General features: G+C 42.8%; 1 protein-coding gene across 1 annotated transcript; it reads left to right on the forward strand.

The window, feature by feature from the left end:
* The first annotated feature begins 9656 nt into the window (after window positions 1–9656).
* On the forward strand, window positions 9657–14399 carry LOC133900852 (serine carboxypeptidase-like 26). The gene is made up of 11 exons (XM_062342113.1): window positions 9657–9851; window positions 9941–10277; window positions 10721–10828; window positions 10917–11012; window positions 11102–11194; window positions 11898–11983; window positions 12853–13128; window positions 13197–13345; window positions 13530–13625; window positions 13839–13944; window positions 14072–14399. Exons 2-11 carry the CDS (start codon window positions 9962–9964, stop codon window positions 14216–14218), a joined length of 1473 nt encoding a protein of 490 aa, XP_062198097.1. The 5' UTR covers window positions 9657–9851; window positions 9941–9961; the 3' UTR covers window positions 14219–14399.
* The last annotated feature ends 10760 nt before the right edge of the window (window positions 14400–25159 follow it).

Below are 25159 nucleotides of genomic sequence, written 5' to 3' on the forward strand. Positions count from 1 at the left end.
GACTGCCAAGTGTCACCAGAGCACCATCCACGGCACCGACCGAGGAGCATCGGCGTCGTGTGCCTTCGTCGATCTAGTTAGAGACCACCCTGAGCCCCAACGTGTGCCTAGGTGAGTTCCTCTGTGAGGAACCGACCAAATAGTATTCTAATTAATCATTAAGTAGATCATTTACTTAATCACAATTTCAACGATTAATCAGAATACCGCTCCGGTAGTCCCTGCACGTGTTTTGTGCCCAGGATTGGAACACATGCCTTACCAACATACAACATCACAACAAAGCTTAAGAAAGAGCGAGTAATTAAATATTATATTACAAGTCTTTAAACATGTAGTTGTTTCCACAATTTACATTAAAAGGAAACAACAACTACGCAGCGGAAGAAAACTATACAACAAAAGGGTATGGAGCCACATGCCCTTAGGCTCCACACCAAAAGCACCGAGTTCGGAGTAGAATGCGCTACTCCTACCCCCCACCCTGATCGACAGGCACCCAATAGCCGAACACCACCTCTTCCTCTCCAACCTGGGAAGTACCTGCATCAACTTAAGGGTAGCACCCTGAGTACGAAGGTACTCACAAGTCATACACAATATAGAGCACATATACATAGCTCGACTCCAATGATCATGCATTATCTAGTAGCAAGGATTAAAACATGCGGTTAAGTGAATTAAAGCGGTAAGCAACCTAGACATATGTGTGTGCAACTAACTTAACCAACATATATGAAACTACCCTGCACCACCAACTGAACATAAGTAAATGTAATCAACATGTGTATCAAAAGTATAACAAGTATCAACTCTGACAACTCCCACATAGCCACCATGTCCATACCACCACCACAAATCCACAACAAACCTCTACGACTAATACGGATGAAACAATAGCATGCTCATGACCGAGAGCATGGCAGTTCAAACTGTTTATACACCCTGCAGGGGGATACTCCTGGACCCACACGATACGAGGACCATACGGCTTGTGCCACCCGCTAAAGTGCACACAAGGGGGTACCTGTGACAACCTTTCCCAACCAGCCCCAACCGTGTGGGGCATGCATCGCTTGGTGCAGTGATACTAGAACTACTCCCGGAGCAAACTAGTACCGCTTACAAGCCCGCCCGCTCACACCGTCGATGTTCACACCCACAAAACCACAGTTACGAAGGTATTCGGCTCATCTTACCATTAGATCGACATGTGGTGAGTAAGGTAAGTGCTAAAGCCAACGGTACCGACGGACGGCCTTAAACGATGCAAGCGGTCTATGGTGCTCGGGTTTCCTCTCCTGACCTGCCCCCAGGACTTCCCTCCGAGGCAAACGACACTGCTAACACCGCTCGCATCTCGTCTCATACTCACCACTCACCAACCATCTCACCATCAACATGTATTTGTAATCAATAGTAATCCCTATACTCACAAACAACGGAAAACACCATCGTTCGACTTCTACCGAAAGACCTAAGCATTGCTAAGCATGTATATCGTACTCGTACCTAGACATAACACCATCTCTAGGCTACAAGGAAATTTCTTGAACAATTGACCAAGTAGAAAGATGCAATCGGCATAGGTTCTACCCAAGGGTACCCGACACATGCATACATACATAAGTATATTCATCAATTGAGACTTCCAAATTTGACATGGGTGAAATATGTTAGTTGCTTGCCTTGCCTCCCTGGATCAGAAAGGTGGGGTGCCTCCGGACCGCCCTCTCTCATCGGGATCGTCGGATCGGCGCTCTCTAAAATGAATAACGCATGCAATGCCATGATTATGGATGAAATACAACAATGCATGCCATAATATGCACAAAACATGAATTGTTCAAGTTGTTTCACAATTTTCGGAGATGGTATTGATTATCGGTGATTTAAACAAGCGGAAACACATTTAATTAAATCATCAATTATAAAAAGTATTTTATGAAGTTCCAACACTTTTAACACGTAGTTCATACTCATACGAAGCTAACGCAACTGGTCTCACGTCGTTTGAAGTTAGGATGAATTAATTATGAATTTTACAAGCCTCAGCTCGCTGATGAATAGTAACTGTGGAACCTCCACAAAATTCTGTGGACTATCCGCACATTTTCGCGGATACTCCGCATTGCGGAATCTCCGAAAAATTATCCGGAGGTTCCGGACTTTCCAGAACTTCCCCTATTTGGGGTAAAACTTTGTCAAATCGATTTGCGATCTTCTTCAACCCAAATGGGGATACGTTTGGGAGAGTTTAGAGAGTCTAGAACTCACTTAACCACCTAGCAACTCAATTCCTAAATCAAATCTCATCTAAAATCCTCTCTTTTCTTCTAAACCTCAAGAACACTCCAACTTCGCCAAAAATCGCTCCAACTCGAAAACGGTCCAACCAAAATGCGAACACACGCCATGGATGCCTAGTAGACTCACCCAAGGTGTTTTTGCCCCACTTGGTGACCTTCGGAAAGAAGCGGAAAGCTCAGGACGGAGAAGAATAGCTGGAGCTCCAAAGTTTCAACCTAAAAACCAAAAGAGGTCAAAACCGCCTCGAATCTTTCGGGGAGGCGAAAACAAATTGGATGGATGAGTAACCCTCAAGCGTGTGGTCGCGTGGGTACCACACACGTACCTTAGCTTCGCTTCTTTAGGCGGGAAACCAAAGGGAAAGGGGGAGAACTTGAGAGAGAGTGAGAGAGAGAGAGGACAACTTCACTTTTGCCTCTCACTTGTGTTGGCCGGTTGGACGAGGGAGTGGAACACCTGTGGAAGGGAAAGAGAGAGAGAGAAAGAGGGGGGGGGGGCTGCTGCCCTTAGAGAAAGAGAGGGAGATCTTTTCCACTCTAACGGGTCCACATGTAAGTGATCAATTCTAATTTTGCTTCTAATTCTTTTATCTCTCTCAAATTCCTTTTCTCTCACTTCGTTAATCCAAATTGAGGTGCAATTGAGCTCCAAAATCCGAGAAATTTTTATGTCGTGATTAAAATCTTTAGGAGCATCTGATCACAGAATCGCAGCTCAAATTTCAATCTGGCAATCGGAAGCGATCCAAATTCAAATATGAAGCTATTGATGCATGTTTAATATTAAACACGCAATTACGGATTTCAGGACGTGACATCCTCGCATGCATGTCCACTTGTTTCATCGCTCGTCTTCAAGTATAGGACATGGTGGCGCTTTTTCGGCCAAATGCTAGCGGTGCACCATTGTGGTTGTTGTCTTCAGTGTTGTACCATTCAGTAAAGAGGAGCCTAGCTCCATCAGTCGTATGATCTAATTTGAATGCTCCGGTCTAATTTGAATGGATGAAATTAGATCATCTCGTACCCTTTTGATTGAACCCAGTCAGCATTCATAATCCTAGTCAGCTTGTCCATGTAGCCACCATGAAGGCGTATTCATCCGATGTGTCATGTTATGTCAGCAGTAGGCGATGAGTCAGCATCCTAGTCAACGTTTTCTTTCTTTTATTTGTTTTATTGTCCTACTGACGTCATAAATAATACATATTGCGCAATAAATAGTTCTCCGATACCAAAATAATTCTAAAAATAGGAATAATTAGGAAAACAATTTTAAAAATGTTTAATAATGTTCTAATGTTTTAATTAATTCTATTTAATAATTTATATAGTTTCATAATTCAAATAAATGCTAGAAAATTTCAGAAAAATCCTAGAAAATCATAGATGACTCTGAAAAAATTCTAGAAATTCATAGCAACATAATTTTATCTTTAGATAATATTTTTAGTCATGTTTTAATCTTTTGGAAGCCATAACTTGTTAACCATAGCTATGACTTGACCCGTTCTTTCATCAGATTGTCCGAAAAAGTGTGATCTTGTGTGTGATAATGTTGTTGTGTGCTATTTGGTTCTTTTTTAATCTTGTTTTTTATGTGTTGCCTTTTTGCATATGTTTGCTAGTAGACGCTAATATTCTGGAGGAGCTAGAAAGACTATAGGATAAAGACTTTGAAGACCCAATTGAGTATAGTAAAGGAAAGTTGTGTTCTTGCACATATTTATCCTAATTTTTAAAGTATTTTGTTTTACAAACATGTATGCTAATAATTTTTCGTGAATCCCAAGAGTTAGGTTTTACCCTAGTTTCCCTTATCATCCTTGTCGCTAGGGTTTGGTTTTGGGTTATGGAAGGGTAGATGATGCTTAGCCTTACTTTGAGATGGTGATCGTAATAATTGCTCTACAAAACTTGATAATGGTCCTATGCAATAATAATAAAAGATGATGGTATAATTTTGTAGTAACATGGTATAGGAATTTGAGCAAGTGGTTTGATGAGACCGGTACAGATTGTATGGTTGGGATATGGTAGTCTTGGTCAAATCTAAGGACCAGTTCGTGGAGTGATGTTTCCAAGGTAACAGTACAACCACAAGCCTAAATAGGACGGGCCTAGCTGATTAATTTGCATACTATAAGCATTGTGTAGACCATTCTGTTGTGTGGTACGGAAGCATGTACTTCTAGGGTGTTCAATTGGCGCAAGATGGGGCTTCTGTTGATGAGGTGTATTCACGCAGTGGTGAAACCTTAGCGGGTATGCACGTGCTGAGAGGGGTAATGTAATGGCTTTGCAATGTTTTCCTAAGCACACTTTGGAAGTGTGTAAGAGTTTTCTATCAGCCAACAAATGCTCGGGAAAACAGGATGAAATATCTTGTGGGTAAAGTATACAACCTCTGTAGAGTTTAAACTGAATGTTCAGTTGTACTCACTATTAAGAGTGGCAAGAAAAACCTCACATAATCAGAACTTGATGGTTTTATTGGTCGGGTCAATCATGGTGGTGGGAACTATAATTGAGGTGTTGTTTAACCTTAGTGGTGGGAACACTAGTTGAGGTGTGGGAAGGTTGGTTAAGTCAAGATGGTTGGAATATTAAGGTCCTTGATTATTCATAGTTATTTACTTAATTATTTACTACTTTTCAAATGCTTTTACTTAAATGTTGTTTATGCAAAAGAGTCATATTATTGTTAAGCCTTCATATGCATATTATTTCCTCACAACTTGCTGAGTACAACAAGTGCTCACTCTTTCTATCACCAAAAACTCGGTTGGAGAAGGAATCAAAGAGTTCGCTGAGGTTGGATCGTTCTAGGATGCATTCTACATCAATCGTGTATGTGGAGATGTTGTGAAGGATTAGAGCATAAGTACCGATGTTATGAAGTTTTATTTGGATCTTGGCCCTCAAAGGTCACTTTTGTAAGAAAATTTATTCTAATAAGTTATGTATATTGTAATAATTATTATCAGTGAAGTCACTATGTGTGAGATTGATTCTAAGGCTCAGCACATAGATGAGATTGGTTGTTCCTTAAACTAGTCTCGACATCAGGCGATTAGAGTCTGTGTGGTAGCTTAGTTGTGACTAGGCCCTGCTTGCTACGCTGGTGGACAGGTGGAGACTGAAGACGCACACATTCCATTTCCCGTGAAGGAAGATGGTGCATACCTGTTGGCCTACCCTATGCGGCCCAAGTGGTGGGTCCGAGGGATGTAGGTCCATCCTAGCGTAATGACATCCTGGCATGATTTGGTGTCGTTGTCTGAAGGGATGGGCCCCCTGATATAGGATGATATCTGGGACCGAGATGTATGGACATACCAAGAGGTTTCTACTCCAACTCATGGTATGTTACTTACCTTACGTTTCTTCATGTGCTTAATGGTTCGCCTCTACGTGTTTAATGTTTTCATTTTCTAACTTATAGGCGGATTACATCCACCCCGAGGCAGATGACGACGCTATTTCTAGGAAGTTTGAGGCATACTTGTTGTGGTTGTTTGGGTGGATCATGTTCACTGCCACTCACGGCAACTCGATCTCTAAGACCTTAATCTTGTATGCCATGGAGATAGTTGATGTCGGACTAGGAGAGGTCCCCCAGCACAATTGGGCTTTCATTGTGCTAGATGTGACCTACATGAGTCTTTGTGAGGCCTTCACGATGGCGATTTCTGGCACCATCTTCTCCGACTACCCGCTTATTCTCTAGTTGAGGTCGTACGGGTAGTTCACCATTGATCGACTAGTACTAGACCACAACTCCTATGACATGGCATCAGACGGCGAGTGAAAGCATCTAGGCCCCTAATTTGAGTTTTGGTAATTAATGACAATATGTCTTTGTGGACTAACTTGTTTGATTAAGTTATAAAAGGTTTAGTCACGAAGATGTTGCAGAGCTAGAAGAATGCGTAAGTGGACGACATAAGAAAGGCTAGCTCAAGGCAAAGATATATGTTAGGGCATTTTTGTTTTGCCAGTCAAACAAGATTAGAGAAGAAAATGACCGGATTTATATGATAAATACCATACTATTAAGAGGGGTTGATGTGTGTTTACTTAAGGTTTCTATAGTGCCAAATTTTCTCAAACTTGCATTTCATATAGAGTTAAAAGAAATTAATTAAGTTTGAGTGAAACTCCTTTTGAAAGGGCTGCTTTTGAAGTCACTAAGTGTTGGGGTCTGATCGGGACTCAAGCCGGTCTGACCGCTGTATAAACAAGGCAGTTCTTTTTGGTGTTGGTCTGACCGGTGGCCTGTCACGGTCTGACCGCCCCAACTCAGAGAGTTCTGGTGCCTCTAGTTTATTGGCGGTCCGACCGCCGTATCAGTCGGTCTGACCGCCGTATCAGTCGGTCTGACTGCCAAGTGCACATGAGTCTGACCGTAGTAGCTTTGCCGGTCTAACCGTGCACGTGTAGAAGGTTTGGGGGCTGGCGGTCTGACCGCCAGCCCATGTCCAGAAGTCAAATATGACCGTTGCTGTAGCGGTTGAACCGGGCGGTCTGACCGCCATGTTGCCTACTGTTTGACTGCCAGCCACGCAGAGTTGTCAGAACTCCTGTAACGGCTAATTTATGAGGGGAAGGGTATAAATAGAGCATTGGTTGGTCCTTTGAGGTCTCTCTTGTACTCTATCCATTCAATACACATACTTGGAGCTCTTGCCTTTCTCCTCTCCCTCTCTTAGTTTAGTGTTGCATCTTTGAGAGGTTTGAGAGCATCTAGTGCATAGTTTCAAGAGTTTGAGCAACTAGGCACTAGTGATTCTTCAAGCAAGTGTCATCGGCTTATTACTCTTGGAGGTTGCCGCCTTCTAGATGGCTTGGAGGTTGTGGCACCGGCGAGCCCTTCAAGCAGATTGTGAAGGAGCCACGGTGGTGATTGTGAGAGGTTTAAGCACGCCTTACCAGAGCGGTGAAGTGCATCACTAGTGGGATCGAGGTATTGAGTAGTTCTTGTTCAATTCTTGCTTAAGGTCAAGTTGCTCGGTGTGAGCCCTTTCTCGTGAGAGAATTGAATACTTGATAGACAAGCGGATTGAAGCTAGAACTCATCTCAACATGGATTAGGGGTGATCGGTAAATTACCGATACCACAGGAAAAATCTCTTGTGTTATCTGTGAGCAATTTACCTTCTTGCTATTTATATTAAGCAATTTATCTTCCTAGTTTGTGAATTGTTGCTTGTTACCCTAGGTTAGTAAACCTCATCATAGCTCCTAGTTGTCTTTCATATTGTTCTAGTGTTCTTTAGTTTGTTCCGCAAGTTTTCTTGATCGCTTATCAATTAGTTTTTTTAAAACCGTCTATTCACCCCCCTCTAGTCGGTGTTCTTGATCCTATAGCGAGGACAGACAAACCATGGGTTCATTATTGTGCTGATGATGTGTAAGATCTCTATAGATCTCATGTTACCCTATGTTGAATCTATTAATTTGTTTGACTAGCGAGCTGGTTGCCGAGGAAGGTCATTGTCTTCGACATCTTCATCGAGGACTATGCGGCGCATCAGGTAATGCGTCAATTTGGTCAGTATCAGCAATTCTCCCTACCCTCCATCCAGATCGTGCCTTCTCATGTGCACATGCAAATTTTATGATTCATTGTTTTCAATCTTCAGTTACGCACCTTATCTCATGTATTTATTTGTCTTACAGGATGTCATGGAAGGGTATGTCATCTACTACCCTGTGGGTGCCATGAATTCCGCTGTGGATAGCATGCTGTGCCGACGTGGTGGACAGCGTGGTTGACGAGGGCTGGCCACAATCTTAGGAGGCATTCACAGAGTACCTGGCCTGGTTTCTACCTTGAACATGGACCAGGGTGATGTACACACCATCCGATGTGCTAACTCATGCGATGCACGTGCGGGACACTTACTTGAAGGGACCTTTTGTACCAGATCTCAGTGGAGGCTGATACTAACGTCGAGTGGCTAGACAGTGGGATAGATGTCCCTACCTCTGAGATACGTGGGGCATTCCATAGGATCTACAAGAAGGCGCAAACGATCATGAAGATATTCACTTGTATGTCCACTCAGGACATTGCTTATCGACCACCTTCTGCTCGATCAGCTCACATGCCTTCTGTTTGCCCCCCCCCCCCCCCTCATCCTTCTATGACAACGACAACCGCTGCTTCAAGTCGACACCTCTCGGTGATGTTCACGGCTATGGGTCCCCCACCACTATGTCAAATGCACGCTGAGCACTACGATGGTAGATCCTCCAAGTTGTCTTACACTTGGGTTGCTGAGCACTATGGCGGTAGCTCCTCCAAACTATCTTACACTGGTCCCGGTGAGTACCATGGCTCCAGCTCCTCTAGGCCTTCTTACACTGGTGCCGAAGAGCCAGGTACCTCTATCAAGAACACATTATGTACTTCATTAATTTGGTATTCGCAATTCGTGCTAACATGTTTTGCTCCGTAAACCACATGTAGAGATCAAGGATTACGATGACATACATACAACAACGGAGTACATGGAGCAGGTCATCAGGGAGGGTACCACGAACATCTCAGCTGGCTTTGACACCTTTCTCGGCTTGGGTCCTACGCAAGATGAGATCGGGCCCTCTCAACTAGGCGGCGCACCTCCCATAGGCACGCAGCAGACCCAGGAGGACTACGTGACACAAGCTCCCACGACCTTCACGGATAGTTGTCCCGCCCGACCCCGCTCACGTACTCAGCGCACAACGTGGGAGCACGGGGCCGCAGGGAGCCAAGACCTTATGAGCATATGGGGATCGTCCCGAAATGGCGACACATTTAGGGAGTACTTTACAGACTATGTTGCTTGTATCATATATTATGCACATGCTATTCTACTATGTTACTATCCTACATCTGATTCATTTTTTCAGCTTCAGTCCTCTGTCAGCATCGCGACATATGACTCCAAGCAACTGTTCTGTCAGCATTTCAATGTCAAATATCTCAAAAACAATCAATTCTAAATATATAATTTCTTTTTAAAATAAGTCCTAATTTTATTGAAAAAATTACAAGTACATGTCGCCTGTTCCATGGGCGATAAGGGCAATAGGTAGCCATGCTTGTTCCTGTCGCCCTAACAGTGGGCGAAGGAGTCCAAAATTGCAATTTTTCAAAACAGACATATATATTTGTAATTTTAAAAAAAAAAATCATTTATTTTTGGCACTTCTTGGTGCCTGACTGCATCGTCGTCGATCCGGCTAACTGCCAAGAACGGCTCGATCGAATCGAATCTAATCTTGAACGTCGAGACCGTGCCAAGGCCACTCAGATACACGCATATGCAGATAGAAGAAGATGCCCTCGGCGAGGGTGCAACGCAGCCAATAAAAATCGTTATCCTACGCTCACATGCGCCACCAGCAAGCGCCTACCTCTGCAGCCAACCTGTGATCCTTCCGGGGCTGAGCTGAGCCCCCTCCAATGGCAGACACCATCCACTTCACATGATCTCACTGTCACACACTTCGAGCTGAGCCCCTCCAGCGCCCCTACTACTGACTGACTGAGTACTTCGCCTTTTTTCTGATCCATTGCACAGTCGCACTGCGCATGCCCCTGCTCCTAACTCTTGTCTTCCCCGCCTTCCCTTGTGCAGAGACCAGGTCCTTACGCTCACATGACGACAATGGCAGCGCAAGCAAGGCGTCTTCTTCCCCAGTCGCCCCTGCACAAACTTCAGCAGCTGCTTGTCTTCGCTCTTTTTCTCCTCTTCTCCTCCCCGAGCTCGCACTGGTACTCAGCGGCAGCGGATTACAGTGAGCAGGAAGGCGACCGGGTGGGGTTCCTCCCCGGGCAACCGAGGAGCCCTCCGGTGTCGCAGTTCTCCGGGTACGTCACCGTGAATGAGCACAACGGGAGGGCGCTCTTCTACTGGTTCTTCGAGGCCCAGGCGTCGCCGGCTCAGAAGCCTCTCCTGCTCTGGCTCAATGGAGGTTACTACTTATCTTTTTTTTATTTTTTAATCTGTTGTTTAACGTGGTCATGCATAACGAATGACAGATCAAAAGAACTAACTAGTGGTGTTGTTTGTGCTTGGTTCACTGTTAGAGCTGTGTTGCAGCTAATTCTGCAGCTGTAGTAACTTGCAATCTGCAGTGATCATTGATCAGTGGGGTTAGTGAAGCAGAGTACAGGTGTTTTTGTTCTGTCATTTTGCTGATTTGTTTCTTCCATTTCATGTATGCTTTATGTGGAGCTTCGTGATCTTTTATATATCATTATTCTTTGAACAACTATTTTTGCTTCACCTATGTCAAGGTTCCTTCGCAGAAATAAACTTGTTCTCCTTGCAGTTAACTATATGCTATCTTTTCCTGTACTCTGTCTGCATTCTTCCAGAAAAAATAATGTGGTAGCATTTTTGCACAACATGCAGGACCTGGTTGCTCATCAGTTGGGTATGGAGCTTCTTCTGAATTGGGACCTCTCAGGGTTACTAGATATGGAGCAGGGCTTGAGTTCAACAAGTTTGCGTGGAACAGAGGTGCCGGCAACAACATTTTGCTTAAGATCACGGCAATTTCTTCAAGCAAAAACCTTATAATTTCTGTGTCTTGGATTGTTCTTACCAGAGGCCAACTTGCTGTTCTTGGAGTCTCCTGTTGGGGTTGGCTTCTCCTACACCAACACATCCTCTGACCTCACCATACTGGATGATACTTTCGTAGGTAATTTCAGTACTTTTTAGGGAGTATGTATTTGGTTCATCGCTGTTTGAAAATGTTTAACATGTGTGTGGCGTTATTTCCTTTTGTAGCTGAGGATGCATACAACTTCCTTGTAAATTGGTTCAAAAGGTTTCCGCAGTACAAGGACCATGAATTTTATATCTCCGGAGAGAGCTACGCAGGTAGTTCTTGACATGAACAGGAGAATTGTTATCTGATCCTCAGTAAAGAAAATGTGTAATCTGATATCCAGAAACAAAAAATAATTGTTCTCAAGACCTTGTATTTTAATGTTAATTAATGCAGTGAACCATTAAACTCTTGAATTTCACTATACTTTTTCTATACTGATCAAAATCAAGAAACCCCATTCTGACATTGAAAGTTCAGGCTGTACATGTCTTTAAAAATTCCAAATTTTGATCACAATAATTAGCTTTGTGTATTTTTTCAACATAGATAAATAAGTATATCAAGAAATTCAAAGGCAGCTGGATAAGGTTCTGGAAGCCGTTAAATTACGTTTTATGTTCAAAACATATAAATTACGTTTTTTTGGACAGTTGTTTTTTTACAATGCTGATGCTGGCCTCCTAGATCTCTTCCTGTTCACAAAATGTTCATGATGGGTACACCTGCATCGTGTATATGTTTACCGTAAAGAAACAAATGGTTTCTGAAAGCAAGAAACCATAACCCATGTAATTAGAGGCAAAGCATACTACTGCAAGTTTCAAATTCCTTTATTTTTATCTAAAGAAAAGGGAATTTCTGGTTCCTTCATGCCGGATCACACTCGTCGATTGGAACCTAGACCGCTAGCCCTTTAGAATGGCTATGGCATTACTGACATGTCCACTCAAGAAGAATTTTGAATTTATGCAGGTCACTACGTGCCACAGCTTGCTGAACTTGTCTGTGGGAGGAACAAAGACAAAGCCAACACATACATTAACCTTCAAGGTTTCATGGTGAGAATCTAGAGAGAAGCATCCTTTGACTATTTGATTTGTCAATACATTGGCCTTGCCCTTTCTTTTTGGCAATTTTTTTTTAAAAGAACTCCAGTAGAGGAGGCCCCTACTGAACATATATTAAAACTAGAAAACGATCTGTACAACGCCAATAGATGGCAAGCCTCAAACAAGGAACATGAAAGAGAAAACACGCTAAACAAGGGAGTTAAACCATTGAGACAGGTTTACATTAACAGGGTCTGACATTCTGTGCAGCTGTAAGCTCACAGTATCCAAGAAGGCAGATTTCCATCTTCTGAGAGTTAGGTTACTATGTTGGAAGATTTTAGCATTCCTTTGTTTCCAAATTTCCCATGCTGCCATCGCAAAGACTTCCCAGAAGAAGCCTTGCTGGAAGGGTCTTGCGGCTTCCTCCGTCATGTCGAAGAAGGCTGCACCTTGATTCCAAACAATTCCAATGTACGGCCAACAAGCTTTCTTTTTGGCAATTGGATGGTAAGGCATGTATATGCTAGTCAACAAGTGCACAACATTGGTTGAGGGTGTCGATGTACATCTAAACCATCTAAATTCAAGTCCTCTTCGATTCCTTTTTAATAAAAAGCCACCTAGTTCCTCCTAGGTTGCTCTAATTCTTTTAAAAAACCAGTGGACAACAATTTTGTGGTTTAGATGAGAAACATTAACTGTTTTGTGAAAATGTACTTGTGTCAGTAAGAATTACAAGAAACTTGGGATTTTATTAACCTTCTAGTGAACTGACACTTCTGTGTGTTTCTGCATTTTCTGAAAAACGTTGTGCAGTTCTTACGAAATAAGTTCAGAACTTCGTGTGTCGTAACATTTGGATTGGCCCAATGTAGGTTGGTAATCCACTAACTGATGATTACTACGACTCAAAGGGTCTGTCTGAATATGCCTGGAGCCACTCAGTAGTGTCAGATGAAGTTTACGAGCGCATCAAGAAGGTGTGCAACTTCAGGATCTCAAACTGGACTGACGATTGTGATAAAGCCATGAACATTGTATTCAGCCAGTACCACGAGATCGACATTTACAACATCTATGCACCCAGGTGCAATCTTCCTCAGTCATCAGCAGCACTTGCTGTTGATCGAGCCCTCACAGCTAATGATCAGGTGAGGGACAATTAGCTCAAACATCGCTTCTGCTTCTGAAATCCTAATGTTTTTCTTATTCATGGTAGGAACATTTCAGGAGGAGGATTAGGATGTTCTCAGGATATGACGCATGCTACTCGTCATATGCTGAGAAGTACTTCAATAGGGAAGATGTGCAGAGAGCGTTCCATGCAAATGTCAATGGAACGCTCCCTCGGAAATGGCAAGTTTGCAGGTGAATCAGCCTCAAATTGTTATGCTAAATATCTTTACATTTGTAGTCTTTAGATTCAAATTTGAACAGAACAGTAATTACGAAAAGATAATCAAGGTTTCACTTCATATTTTATTAGGAGAATATATGCACATTTAGACATGAATGCAAGTTTGAATTCTTTTTATTATTGTGTATCATGCAGTGACTCTATTCTGAGGTCATACAATTTTTCGGTACTTTCCATCTTACCGGTCTACTCCAAGCTCATCAAAGCAGGACTGAGAGTCTGGCTCTACAGGTTTGATTGCTCCATTTTCCAGTTCTCCTATGTACGCAAAATAAACCTTGTTATTACTTATCCATGTACAGATCTTTTCCTCTGAAAACGTCCTGTAACCTTTCTGCAAGATAATGATTCTGATCTCTGATAACATAAAGTCTTAAACATATAGGGTAGAACCGTAGAAGTCATTTTAGTGCCAGGGACTCACTGATAACTCTGTCCGTGCAGTGGGGATGCAGACGGTAGGGTCCCGGTGATCGGATCGCGGTATTGTGTGGAAGCCCTTGGCCTGCCTATCAAGACACAGTGGCAACCTTGGTACCTGAACAAACAGGTCAGAAGTTCTGAACCATCAACTCGATATCTTCTGGCGGTTATGATGATCCTGTTAGTAAAGTTAGTCTCTGAATGTGAATCTCTATTCTAGTGCCCCTGAGTGGAGGATGCGTGCAATGTTGTAGGTTGCAGGAAGATTTGTGGAGTATCATGGCATGACGATGGCGACAATCAGAGGAGCTGGCCATTTGGTGCCCCTCAACAAGCCTAAGGAAGGGCTCGCGCTGATCGACACATTCCTTCTGGGGAAACAGCTTCCCACACTTAGATGACAAGGAAATTTGACGTTGCGCTGAGGGTTTTTTAATGCCAAAAACTGATCAATGATTGGAATACTCATGTGGGAAATGGGGACACAATGACAATTGAAAGATACATTTTTTCTGAAAGAAGGAAAAATTTCAATTTGAGGATATTCCTATTGAACAATAATACTTGAAGTTACATTTTGTATTTCCCGCTGTCTTTTTCTAAAGCTACTTGAAGTGTTCTGTTGATCAGAATATCGCGAATCTGTGGCTCTCAAATCTCAAGCACTTACACCGATGAAGTTGTGCTAAATGGTCAAGAAACTACCGGTGCCACGTACGAGTATTTGTTAAAAGAAAACATGAACCACATCTAAGAACTATCATAAATGGCTTAAAACATTAGTTGAAAATTTGACTCCAACCAGGAGTACATGGGCAAGGGTAGCAAGAAGTTTAGGTACCATGTTGCCACTGCGACTTCACAGGAAGGTCAAGCGCTTCTACCCAGTAACGGGTTCCAATGACTGGAACCCTACCACCACGTCTCCACTGTAAACATATGAAAGTATCCGTAACTTCTAAGAGAGATGAATTAGGACACTTAAAATTATTTCGGTTCTAAAAATAACATAAGATAAACCTATAACAATTTCTATCTAAATGTGCTCTAGATTTATCTAGTGTGTTTACTCTACCGATCAAAGCGCTTGCAATCTATCTAAGAAGGTAAATTGCAAGTAAGTAAACGCGAAAACGTAAATAAGATAGAGAGAGCAAACTCGGCATAAGATTTTTTTTTTCCCGTGGTATCGATGGCATGAATACCACCCCTAGTCCACGTTGGAGCTCCACAAAAGATATGCTCTCGATCGGCACCCGATCACGGCCTTTGGACAACCAAGTCACAAAGCCTCCACCCAGATAAGTCACCAAGCCACCAAGGCAAGGTCTCACCACTAGCCTCTCTTCCGGTTCCTCGCCACCGTGATCACTTCAGAGCTTGAGCCACAAAGGCAAGAGTCTCCGCGTCCCCACATAATCGCCTTGCCACCGCTCCACACCAAATCGGATGGTCAACAAGCTTGCAGGCGAGTCACCAAGACTCCAAGGTGCCTAAGAAGCCCCTTGTTGGTGGACCCCACAAGGGCTATACGGTGAGGTGTCAATCGGTGGAAGGCCCGATGCTGCATTTAAGAGGGAGTGCGGCCTGTCACTTCCAACCACTCCCCCCCCCCCCCGCCATGCCTGTCGTACTGAGTACGCCAGCCCCTGCCACGCTTGGCAAGGCGTGGGGACATTTAATGCGACGGGTCCCATCGCACGTCACCCTGCGGGGCCCATGAAGGGAACGGCTTGGAGATATCATCGCTAGGCTCAAGGCATATTGCCTGCCCCCCTGCTGTGTCAGACTAGCTCTGATCGAGCGGGCATGCAGGGTCGTTTGGCGGCTGCCCGATGGGCCCCCCACTACACCGGCTAAAAGTTAGCATAATGAGCGACAAGACCGGCCGAGGACGGATTTTCAACCCCCTGTAACATCAAGCTGCAACCCCATGATGGTTGCTTTCCATTTATAGCTTATGGGAACTCGTGCCCTCCTTTCTGGGCACGCTAAGCCTCCCCAGCAGTATAAGAGGGGGGTGCACCCCGGAGAAGACGACCGAAGCTAACAAGTCTTAGAAGTTGGAGACACCTGAACAAGACAAGCCCACGGCGCACAAGTCTAAAGCCCGACAAGTAGAAGCTCAGAGAGATCGGCACTTGAAGACCAAAGCTCTAGACTTAGACAGAAAATCTTGTAACACAAGAGATCCACAGAGCATTAATAGCATACACACAGGAGTAGAGTATTACGCTCCGTGCGGCCCGAACCTGTCTAAAACCCCTCGAGCATTTACTCCCACTAGCAGTCGATCATCCGTCCTGCCTACATCTCATATACTCGCATTAAATTCACGTGCGAGGTAGATTCAGAATAATCCCCCCGACCGAATCTCAAAGGGGGTCCCCCAGGATCCCCGCTCGAAGAGTTTGTCCTCCGACAATCGCCATCAGCAGTAACGAGAGAGTAACAAGGACGGCGAAGAGCAGATGCCAGCATAAGAATTGCAGACAGAGCCTCACTACTACAGGAGAGGACATTGGTGGCTCGCTCTGCTTTGCAAGTGAACAAGAGCGTAGAGCTCTGTGTGTTTCTAGTGTCCACCACCACTAAGCTCAGTCACGAGCATGGGAGGGGGAGATGTGGCTATTAGACCATAATTCTCATCTAATTGACATGATGCTAGCCCTAGGATCAAACACAAAACATTACAGTGGAAGCATGATTGATTATCGAATTCGGTGACACCATCTTGAGTTGATAGTGAGGAGATGATGTGTTGGCGTAGTTGATGCCATGCAGACCATCAGTGACGTTGGCGTCGACGTGATGCAGGGCTTGGTGAAGATGTGGTCGGAGTGGGTGCTTTAAGGGTGGCGGTCTTCACCCCGTTGACAACACCCTTAAGGATCGATTAGGATTTAGGGAGGCGGCTGGATCTCACGTTACTCAAAAAATCATCTCCAAAACCGAACTCCCTTTCTTCTTATATAGTGTCGCACAGCGTGGGACCACAACCAAGTTGATTGCACCCCCGATCAGGGTGCATGGGGAAGTGGGGCTCCCCTATTTTCTCGGTTCTGTTAGGGTGCACGTTAGGAGCCGAGATCAATTCCAACATTCCCCCCTTGATCATAAGGCTAACATCATAAGCTCACTCTCAATGAAACAGCACACCAAGGCAAAGCAATATAGTAGCTAATGAAATACCACTGAAACCTAAATACCTATAGTATACCAATTCATCTTGAAATTGAAATTCGTTATATTTAATGGGAGTTGATTTGGTTTATGGTCCTCTTATCTAGAATTATAGGCTTTCCAATAACCCTATGTCGGTAACATAATAAAAAAAAATGGGGTGGTAAGCCTTTAGTGAGCAATGCTACAAGCATTAATTCAGTATTAATATTCTTGACACTGATGGTTTAATTCTGAATTCCTTCTTTCACAACATAATACTTAATGTCGATGTGTTTGATAGTACCACGTGACTTAGAAAAATTGCATAAGTGGTTTTAAAATGCTATTTTCCACTCTTAATCTAGGTATAGAGTTCTTTAGCCATACAGGTTGTCGGTAGCCTCATAACATGCTACAAACTCAGTTTGCATTGGTGACGATGTCATAAGTGTCTGTTTGGAGTTTTTCCATGAGATAGCTCCTCTGGCGAGGGTGAAGATATAACATGTCATTATTTTCTTAGTATACACACACCTCACAAACAGATTCTTAAATATGAACGTGTATTACTTAGTGCCTTGCGAATAGCGAAGGACTTTCTAAATAGTTTTCTAGTGATCCAGTCCTAGATTTGACTGATGTCTGCCAAGTATCCTAGTTATAAAAACTAAATAAAGGTGTGTACATAATGATTCTAACAACTGAAGCATATGGAACCGACTTCATCTGATCAGCTTCATAATAGTTCCTCAGACATTGCATATTAAAATGTCTCAAACTTATTGCCCTTAACAACATAAGCATGCGAGGTAGAGCACTTATGCATATTGTATTTATTTATTACTCTATCAATGTATGCCTTTGGATCTATCTCGGTGAATATCATTACAAAGAACGTAAGAAACCTTCTTATGACTAAGATGATGGTTTTTTTCCTTCTAAAATTTACTTAAATGCAGTTGTCAATTTCCTTATGATTTGAACCAAAACAAAAAGAATCATTTGTTGAGCTTTATTATTGTCAATGCTTTCTCTTTGAGCATTGCTTTGGACCTCAACGGTGTTTTTCCTTAGTCACGCTTTATTTTGTAGACCCATTTACAACCTACTATTTTGGCTCTGTCGGGAGTTTCTACTAAGTCACATTCACCATTATTGCTCAAACTTTAGGCAAACGTTCTTTATACGATTTGGGATCTTCTAGGGCTGCTGAGGCTCATTGTTAGGTGCTTCATTAGAAATTTTAAAAACCTCAATAGCTCCCCCTCATTTATGCAATGGTCAAAGTCAGAGGAGTCTAAAGGGTGGAGAAACAATTCCTTAATGAGACGCTCTATTCTCCCCCTCGAAACGTGGCCAAAAAGACAACACCACGGTTTCGAATAAGTTCCGTTATTCATATCAAAAACATTCAGAGATATCAAGAACTCATTCAGAGGAGGCAAGACTAATAATTTCTTAATTTAAGCTTAATGATACAATTATTATCTCTGAAATTACATTAATAATCATAATCGTCCAATGGAAAAACTAAAGAAAGATTCCTCCTCATGGAAGGAACCTGAAAACATTATTAAGTTGAAGAATGAAGCCAATATCTAATACTAATGGAAGTGACCTACGTCAACTTCATCTTTCTTCTGATGGTAACTCTAAGACTTTGCTCTCCCTCTTTTATGGTTCTCACTGTATGGAATGCCTGTAATGAGTTGGCAACATGCACAATGGCACCTAAGTCAATGAAATAAGGGATAAATTAACATAAGGAGATTCATTAATGAATGTTATTATATTATTTCCTTTTCTTGCAAGTCACTTCAGGAAACCAGGACAGTCTTTCTGGTAATGTCTATTCTTGTTACAGAAGTGGCAGCCATCATCCTCGATTTCTTCAATGTCAGGGGCAAAAGGAACAGGTGCCTGGGGCGCCCTCTGTGCTGCCTGGTCGTGCTTAGCAATGAAAAACAACTTCTTCTTATATTTATAATCCGCTTGAAATTTCCTTTTGTTCATGTGGCTCCTTACTTGATTAATAGAATCTTTGTTTTTAGCCCTCAGCCTCTCTTCCTCTTGGACACACATCACAATCAAGTCGCTCATGGTCCATTTCTCCTTCTGAGTATTGTAGTTAATCTTGAAGGGAAAAAAACTCAGGAGGGAAAGAGATCATAATGAAGTGGACAAGAAAACCATCAAAAATTTCCATATCCATGTCCTTGAGTTTGACAGCCATGTCAGTCATCATCATAATATGCTCTCTTATGTTGCCAAACCCATTATACTTAGTGTTGAGGAGCTTCTAAATGAGTGTATTGGCATAAACCTTATATGTGCCTTTGAATTGCTCCTCCACGGATGCTAAGTACGTCTTAACTTTCTCTAAGTTAGGGATTGCTCCCCTTATAGCATCTGAGATCGAATTCCTCATTATCATAAGTGACATGCGATTGGACTGCTCCCACTTCTCAGAAAGTGCGTCATTTTTTTTAGTTCATTAGAATTCTCCACGCCAACGACGGGAATAGTGAAAGCATCAACCCTGAGTGCATAGTCAAGGTCCAAAACTCCAAGGACAATCGTCACTTTAACTTTCCAAGTGGGGAAGTTGTTCCCCGTAAGTTGATCTATGCTGTCAATTGTGGCGGCAACAGAGGAAGCATTGTCTTTAAGAGCTGAAGAAAAGATTAGGCCTAATTAGAACATTATCATGAAGAAATATTTGCATGAAGATAACCCTATGTTGGTCTGATTAAAATCATCATAAGTGGAACATAATTACAATCATCGTTGGTCAGAAAGTAAGTATAGACCTTCATAAAATTAATCATAAATTCAGCGCATGATCGCAAACAACATTGGTCAGTACGCAACCACTGCCAAAACAACATTGCTTCCAATTCATCCAGAGAAATATTCGTAAATTTTATACATTAAACATCAATTAATTGGGCTATGTTCATTAAAGATTCCAGTGCTTAAAAGAGAAACATCAGAAAATCAATAGAAATCCTAGAAATTATAATAGCCCAAAACATTAAAGCCGGCCCAGACCAAAGACCCAGCCAACTTCAACTCACGTGTGACCCACGTGCTTTCATGATGGCCCAAACGGCCGACATGGGCCTAGAAGACAGCTAGCACGAAAACTTAGCATGTGTAGCGTGCACAAGCGTGGGCCCGACCGAAGCGTAGCCCAATCACCTCCCTGCGCTGGCCTGATTCATCAGCCAGGCCAATCTACCATACGGGCCCGACCGACACGCGCGAAGTCTCGTAGCCATCCAAAGAAGATCGACGGTCTGTCGGCGATTTTGCTCGAACAAAACCCGTCGACACCGGCTAACCTAACCCTAACCCTCACTCTCTCCGCTCCTTGCAACGGCCCGAAAGAGAGAGACGATAGTGGTGGCGGTGGCGGAGCATGAGAGATCTCTGGTGACAGCAAGCCGCCAGCAACGGAGACAGAATGGGAGGAGAGAGAGAAGGAAGAAGAAGGGGCGGTGTTATGGGCCTACTCGTCGGAGTGCGTGCACGATCGAGGTCGCGTGTGCCTTCGTCGATTGGAGCTATGGTATCGCCCACATGGATGGCGCACGCGGAGAGAAGGAGTGCCAGGCGGCGGAGCTCCGATGTGCAGACACAAGACGAAGATGTTGGCGGCTTAGGAAGATCCGCGTGCACCTGAGGAGGAGAATCCGCCGGAGGAGGAGGTTCCGACAACGACATGAGCACACAAAACACGTAAGACCCCCTTCTCCTTCTTGTCTAGGACTTTGAATTGGGAATTAGGGATTTTCTTTAAAATTTGTATTAGGGTTCTTTGGATTCCCCAAATTCCCCTCATTCTAAGCTGTTGTCTGAGACCAAAGGGGCCCAGGCGAGACAAAAAGTCCAACCCCGAGCCCGACTTAACCCAATCTGAGTCCCAATTCGGCACATAAACACACAAACACGCATACATGTGTACAAACGAACTATAACATGATCAATTGGCTCTAACCCGAGGCTAATTAGGGCTAATAATCACTTAATCATGCATAATTAACATTAACCCAAGACATAAACAACCTAAATTCATGACCATGATCATTAATTCGAGCCTAATTCACATTAATTAAACCTAAACTTGATCATACATGACTAATTGATCATTAATATGCTTAAACCGATTAAAGTTAAGACTAATTGACCACTAATTGGTGTCAACCGATCATAATACAACATCATTAAACTTAATTTGGTTTGATTAAGGCTAGTTATGGCTCTAATGCTAAATGTTAGACCTTAATTCTCATCTAATTGACATGATGCTAGCCCTAGGATCAAACACGAAACATTAGAGCGGAAGCATGGTTAATTACCCGAATTCGATAATGCCATCTTGAGTTGACAGTGAGGAGGTGATGTGTTAGCATAGTTGATGTCGTGCAGACCGTCAGTGAAGTTGTCGCCGGCGTGATGCATGGCTTGGTGAAGATGTGGCCAGTGTGGGTGCTGCAAGGGCGGCAATCTTCACCCCATTGACAACGCCCTTAAAGATCGGTTAAGGTTTAGGGAGGTGATTGGATCTCACGTTACGTAAAAAATCATCTCCAGAGCTAGACTCTTTTTCTTCTTATATAGCGTCGCACGGCTTAGGACCGCAATCAAGCTAAGGTTGGTTAAACCCCCGATCAACGTACGTAGGGAAGTGGGGTTCCCCATTTTCTCGATTCTGCTAAGGTGCACTTTGGGAGCCAAGATCAATTCCAACCGTGGCTGCATGGTTTGAGCCATTTATAGCAAGCAAGCAAGGTGCACTTCACTTGTTTGCTTGTCATCTAGGTTGCTTTCCAAATATGCATGTGGGATAGATGGAAATCAGTGTTCAAATGGTGTTTTGACTGGTCAGATGTTCGCTTTAGTGCTAGTTGTGATTTTGTGAATTGTTAGCTACGCGTGTCGCTTGCTCATTTCACTTACTGCAGCCTCTCGAGCCTCCATGATAGTTCTTAGAACTTGAGAGTAAATGTCCCATAACATCAGGTGTTTGACAGAACATTAAAAAAAGAAACTTTAGCCTTTATCTAGAACAAAAAAAAAAGAAACTAACAGCGAGTTTGACACTAATAGCACAAAATGCAAGTGTGGGAATGAGCAATAAAAGGTTGTGACTCAGCTTCTGAAAACTGTCCAATGTTTACGGGTAATTTTTTTCATTGATCCTGCCAAAAGCGCCAAAATCGTGCCAAAGCTACCTTGGCGAAACATACTCCAATGTCTCATTGTATATATCTTAGAACGCACTAGAAAGGACCTTTGGTCGCTTTTTCCAGCTATGGCGCTTTTATGTGAATGCACATTGGCTCATGATAATTGGTCCATAAACTAAGCTAAAAATAATATTTTCTCACAATTTTCAGATACGATTTTTTCTTTTCTTTTATGCATTTCGAGCAATGCGTAGTCAATCTTGTGGGCGCCGTGGATGTGCTTTTTATAGCTGCACGGTTGCATGGTGAAGGATAATATAAAATCTGCTGAGCCAACTAACGGTTGGTACGGGAAATGGTTGCGCACGCAAGCAAATGGTTGCGGTCTGCAAATGTCATTTTTGTTGGTACAGGGAAAGAGCCACGCCGGTTGAGGCAATTTAGAGGTCCGACTGACGTGAACCTTTGCAGAATCGAGTGCAAAAAATCGAACAAATGTATGGCATTTAACTTTTGCGAAGTAATGTGCCACCGCATTATAAACTTTTTCCTCTCTTCTTCTCACTTGTTCTCCACCACGGCATCACCCTCCACTGAAGGACACACATTGGGACATAGGTGTACAAATGTAAACTCAATTTTTTTTAGAAAGTTGACTATGTAATATGTAATAGATGTTGATATAAATAGTTGTCAAAAATTAATAATTATGTAATGTGTTCTAACTCAACAAACTATTCATACTCTCATCGGCCTTTTTCTCGTTATCGCACTCCACTATTTCAAATTCCAATTAGATCCCGGTAGGTTGAAAACAAATCGGATTTGGACGCATAATGCTCTTACCGTATCCACATATATTTTTTGTCGGATTCAAAGCCGGGAGCGGATATTGCAGATACGAGTTAGAAAACAGATTATTTCAGAGTGAGTCGAACTAGAAATGATCTAAAATAATCAAATATTACTCGTGCACATGGATGTGCAAGCAACAAGTAGTGTGATAGCAATCATGTCTATTAGTATTAAGACTGTGTGAGTTTCGTCTCTATTTTGAAGCCATTTATCATCTTCACTGGGACAAACTTTCGTGAGTATGTAGATTCATACGCATAGCCAAAATCTCACTCAAAGTACTATCACCAGTCACCATTGCTTTTTCAGGAAGTGATGAAAGCCTAAAGAAGTCCAAACAGATCTAGCCTCTAAGCAAGTAGATATAAAACAAGATATGCATATCACAAGGTTGGTTATAATAAAAAGAAACTGAGAGTTATTTCTATTCCTTTCATGAAAGCAAGAGGCATGCATACTAGCACGTAGAAATACTAAATATTTCATCAAATGAGCATAATATAGCATGCAAGAGATAATAGCATAATTCAAAATATTATATTGCATAGATAGATAGAATTCATATTCTATTCTATATACAGTATTGGTCTGGGCCAGATGCAATGGACCTAGTAAAATATGGATAATCCGATCTATAAATCGGATAATCTGTATCCACCATATTTTACAATATCGTACGTTCGTACATATATCCATATTTATACAAAACTATCCATATCTACACTCATATCTGTATGGATTTCTAAAAAGGCTTACCGTACCCCCATTCGTATCTACACGGATCAAATCAGAAATTATTTGTTCTGCTTTCACCCCTAGCTCCCGGTGGCCCAAATGTGCAACACACCTTGATCATCAAACAATTATTTTTAGCTATGTACACCCATAATTAAAATGCTGGATCCGCCTCTCCCTTCTTGCCTTCTCCCTTCTCAGCCAGATGCCAGATGCAGCTCTTCCCTAGCCTCTCAGCTCCCACGGTAAAGACTAAGGGACCCTATCCATATGTTTGTAGCGAATATTTTTCTTAACCCTAATAGTGGCTTACACTGCGAACTGAACCTAGATCAATTGGTTAGGATCCTTATGGTGAAACTGCTTATTCAAGTTTGAGTCCTAAACTCGACATGGGTGCACATATTTTTATAAGCTTAAATCTCGAGAGAAATAGTACATGGACACATGGGTATATTCAGTGGTCGAAGTATGTGCCCACGCTATACAAGGTTATATATCTAATCTTGTTTAAATGTATGCTGAAAATACTCACTTAGGTGTGAGGGGGTAAGTGTAATGTGCATACATGCGTCTGACTTATACTCTCAAAAAATAGTGGCTTACACTCACTTGTCTATGTATGTGATTTTGGAGGCGGTGTGCCATCTTGGAGGCCCACTGCTATGCATGGTCATCGCCTCCTTCGCCGGCCGTTACTAAGATGGCTTTCCTCGAGTCGCCACTGGAACTGCCTAGCAAGCTCGATGGTTGGACTCTGGCACTTTAGACTCTGTTTCTCCTACATGTTGTGCTTAATCCCATGACTTTGTCCTTCTTCACCATTGAACATTGGTCTATCATCGGTCTGTTGTGGATGTGGCTCCCTACTGACCACAAAGCCTACAAGGCTTCAACCGGGCTACGGGATCCCGTGCCATTTGATGGAGACGTCGCTCTCTACGACAATTTCTCATGGTTTATAAGGCGGGCCAACACCAACTAGCGGCGGTTGTTGGCCCTGGAAAGCAAAGAGACACCTCCAATGGACTTCATTGTGGTACTTTCATTAACGGCTTTTATGTAATTTTGTACTGTTCAAACTTCAATAGAGTAGCTGATCCATACGGATTTGTTCGGTGCAGATTCGGACGTGGCTAACGCATGCACGTGCATACTAAATTCAATCTGTTCGCATAACTTTATTAGAAAATTACTTGATTAGGAGTTTTTCTAATCAGGTTACCCTATCCAATTAAGCAACCACTGTAAGAGAGCGCGTCCATGGCCGAGCGCGATCGGCAGGACCAGGTATTGACTAGAAAAATATAAGTGTGCGTAAAAAACTTGCCTCCCCTGTCCATCTCTACATGCATTCATCTTTGATCTACCTTTTGTTGTTCCATTTTTTACCAA

Source organism: Phragmites australis, chromosome 2, assembly GCF_958298935.1.
Source record: "Phragmites australis chromosome 2, lpPhrAust1.1, whole genome shotgun sequence".
Lineage (NCBI taxonomy): Eukaryota > Viridiplantae > Streptophyta > Magnoliopsida > Poales > Poaceae > Phragmites > Phragmites australis.

What these genes read in the sequence shown, in the direction of transcription:
- LOC133900852 (XM_062342113.1), top strand. Translation starts at nt 9,962, where the DNA reads ATGACGACAATGGCAGCGCAAGCAAGGCGTCTTCTTCCCCAGTCGCCC. An exon ending in CTCCGGAGAGAGCTACGCAG is followed by an intron (nt 11,195 to 11,897) that starts GTAGTTCTTGAC and finishes GAATTTATGCAG; the next exon opens with GTCACTACGTGCCACAGCTT. An exon ending in CGGAAATGGCAAGTTTGCAG is followed by an intron (nt 13,346 to 13,529) that starts GTGAATCAGCCT and finishes TGTATCATGCAG; the next exon opens with TGACTCTATTCTGAGGTCAT.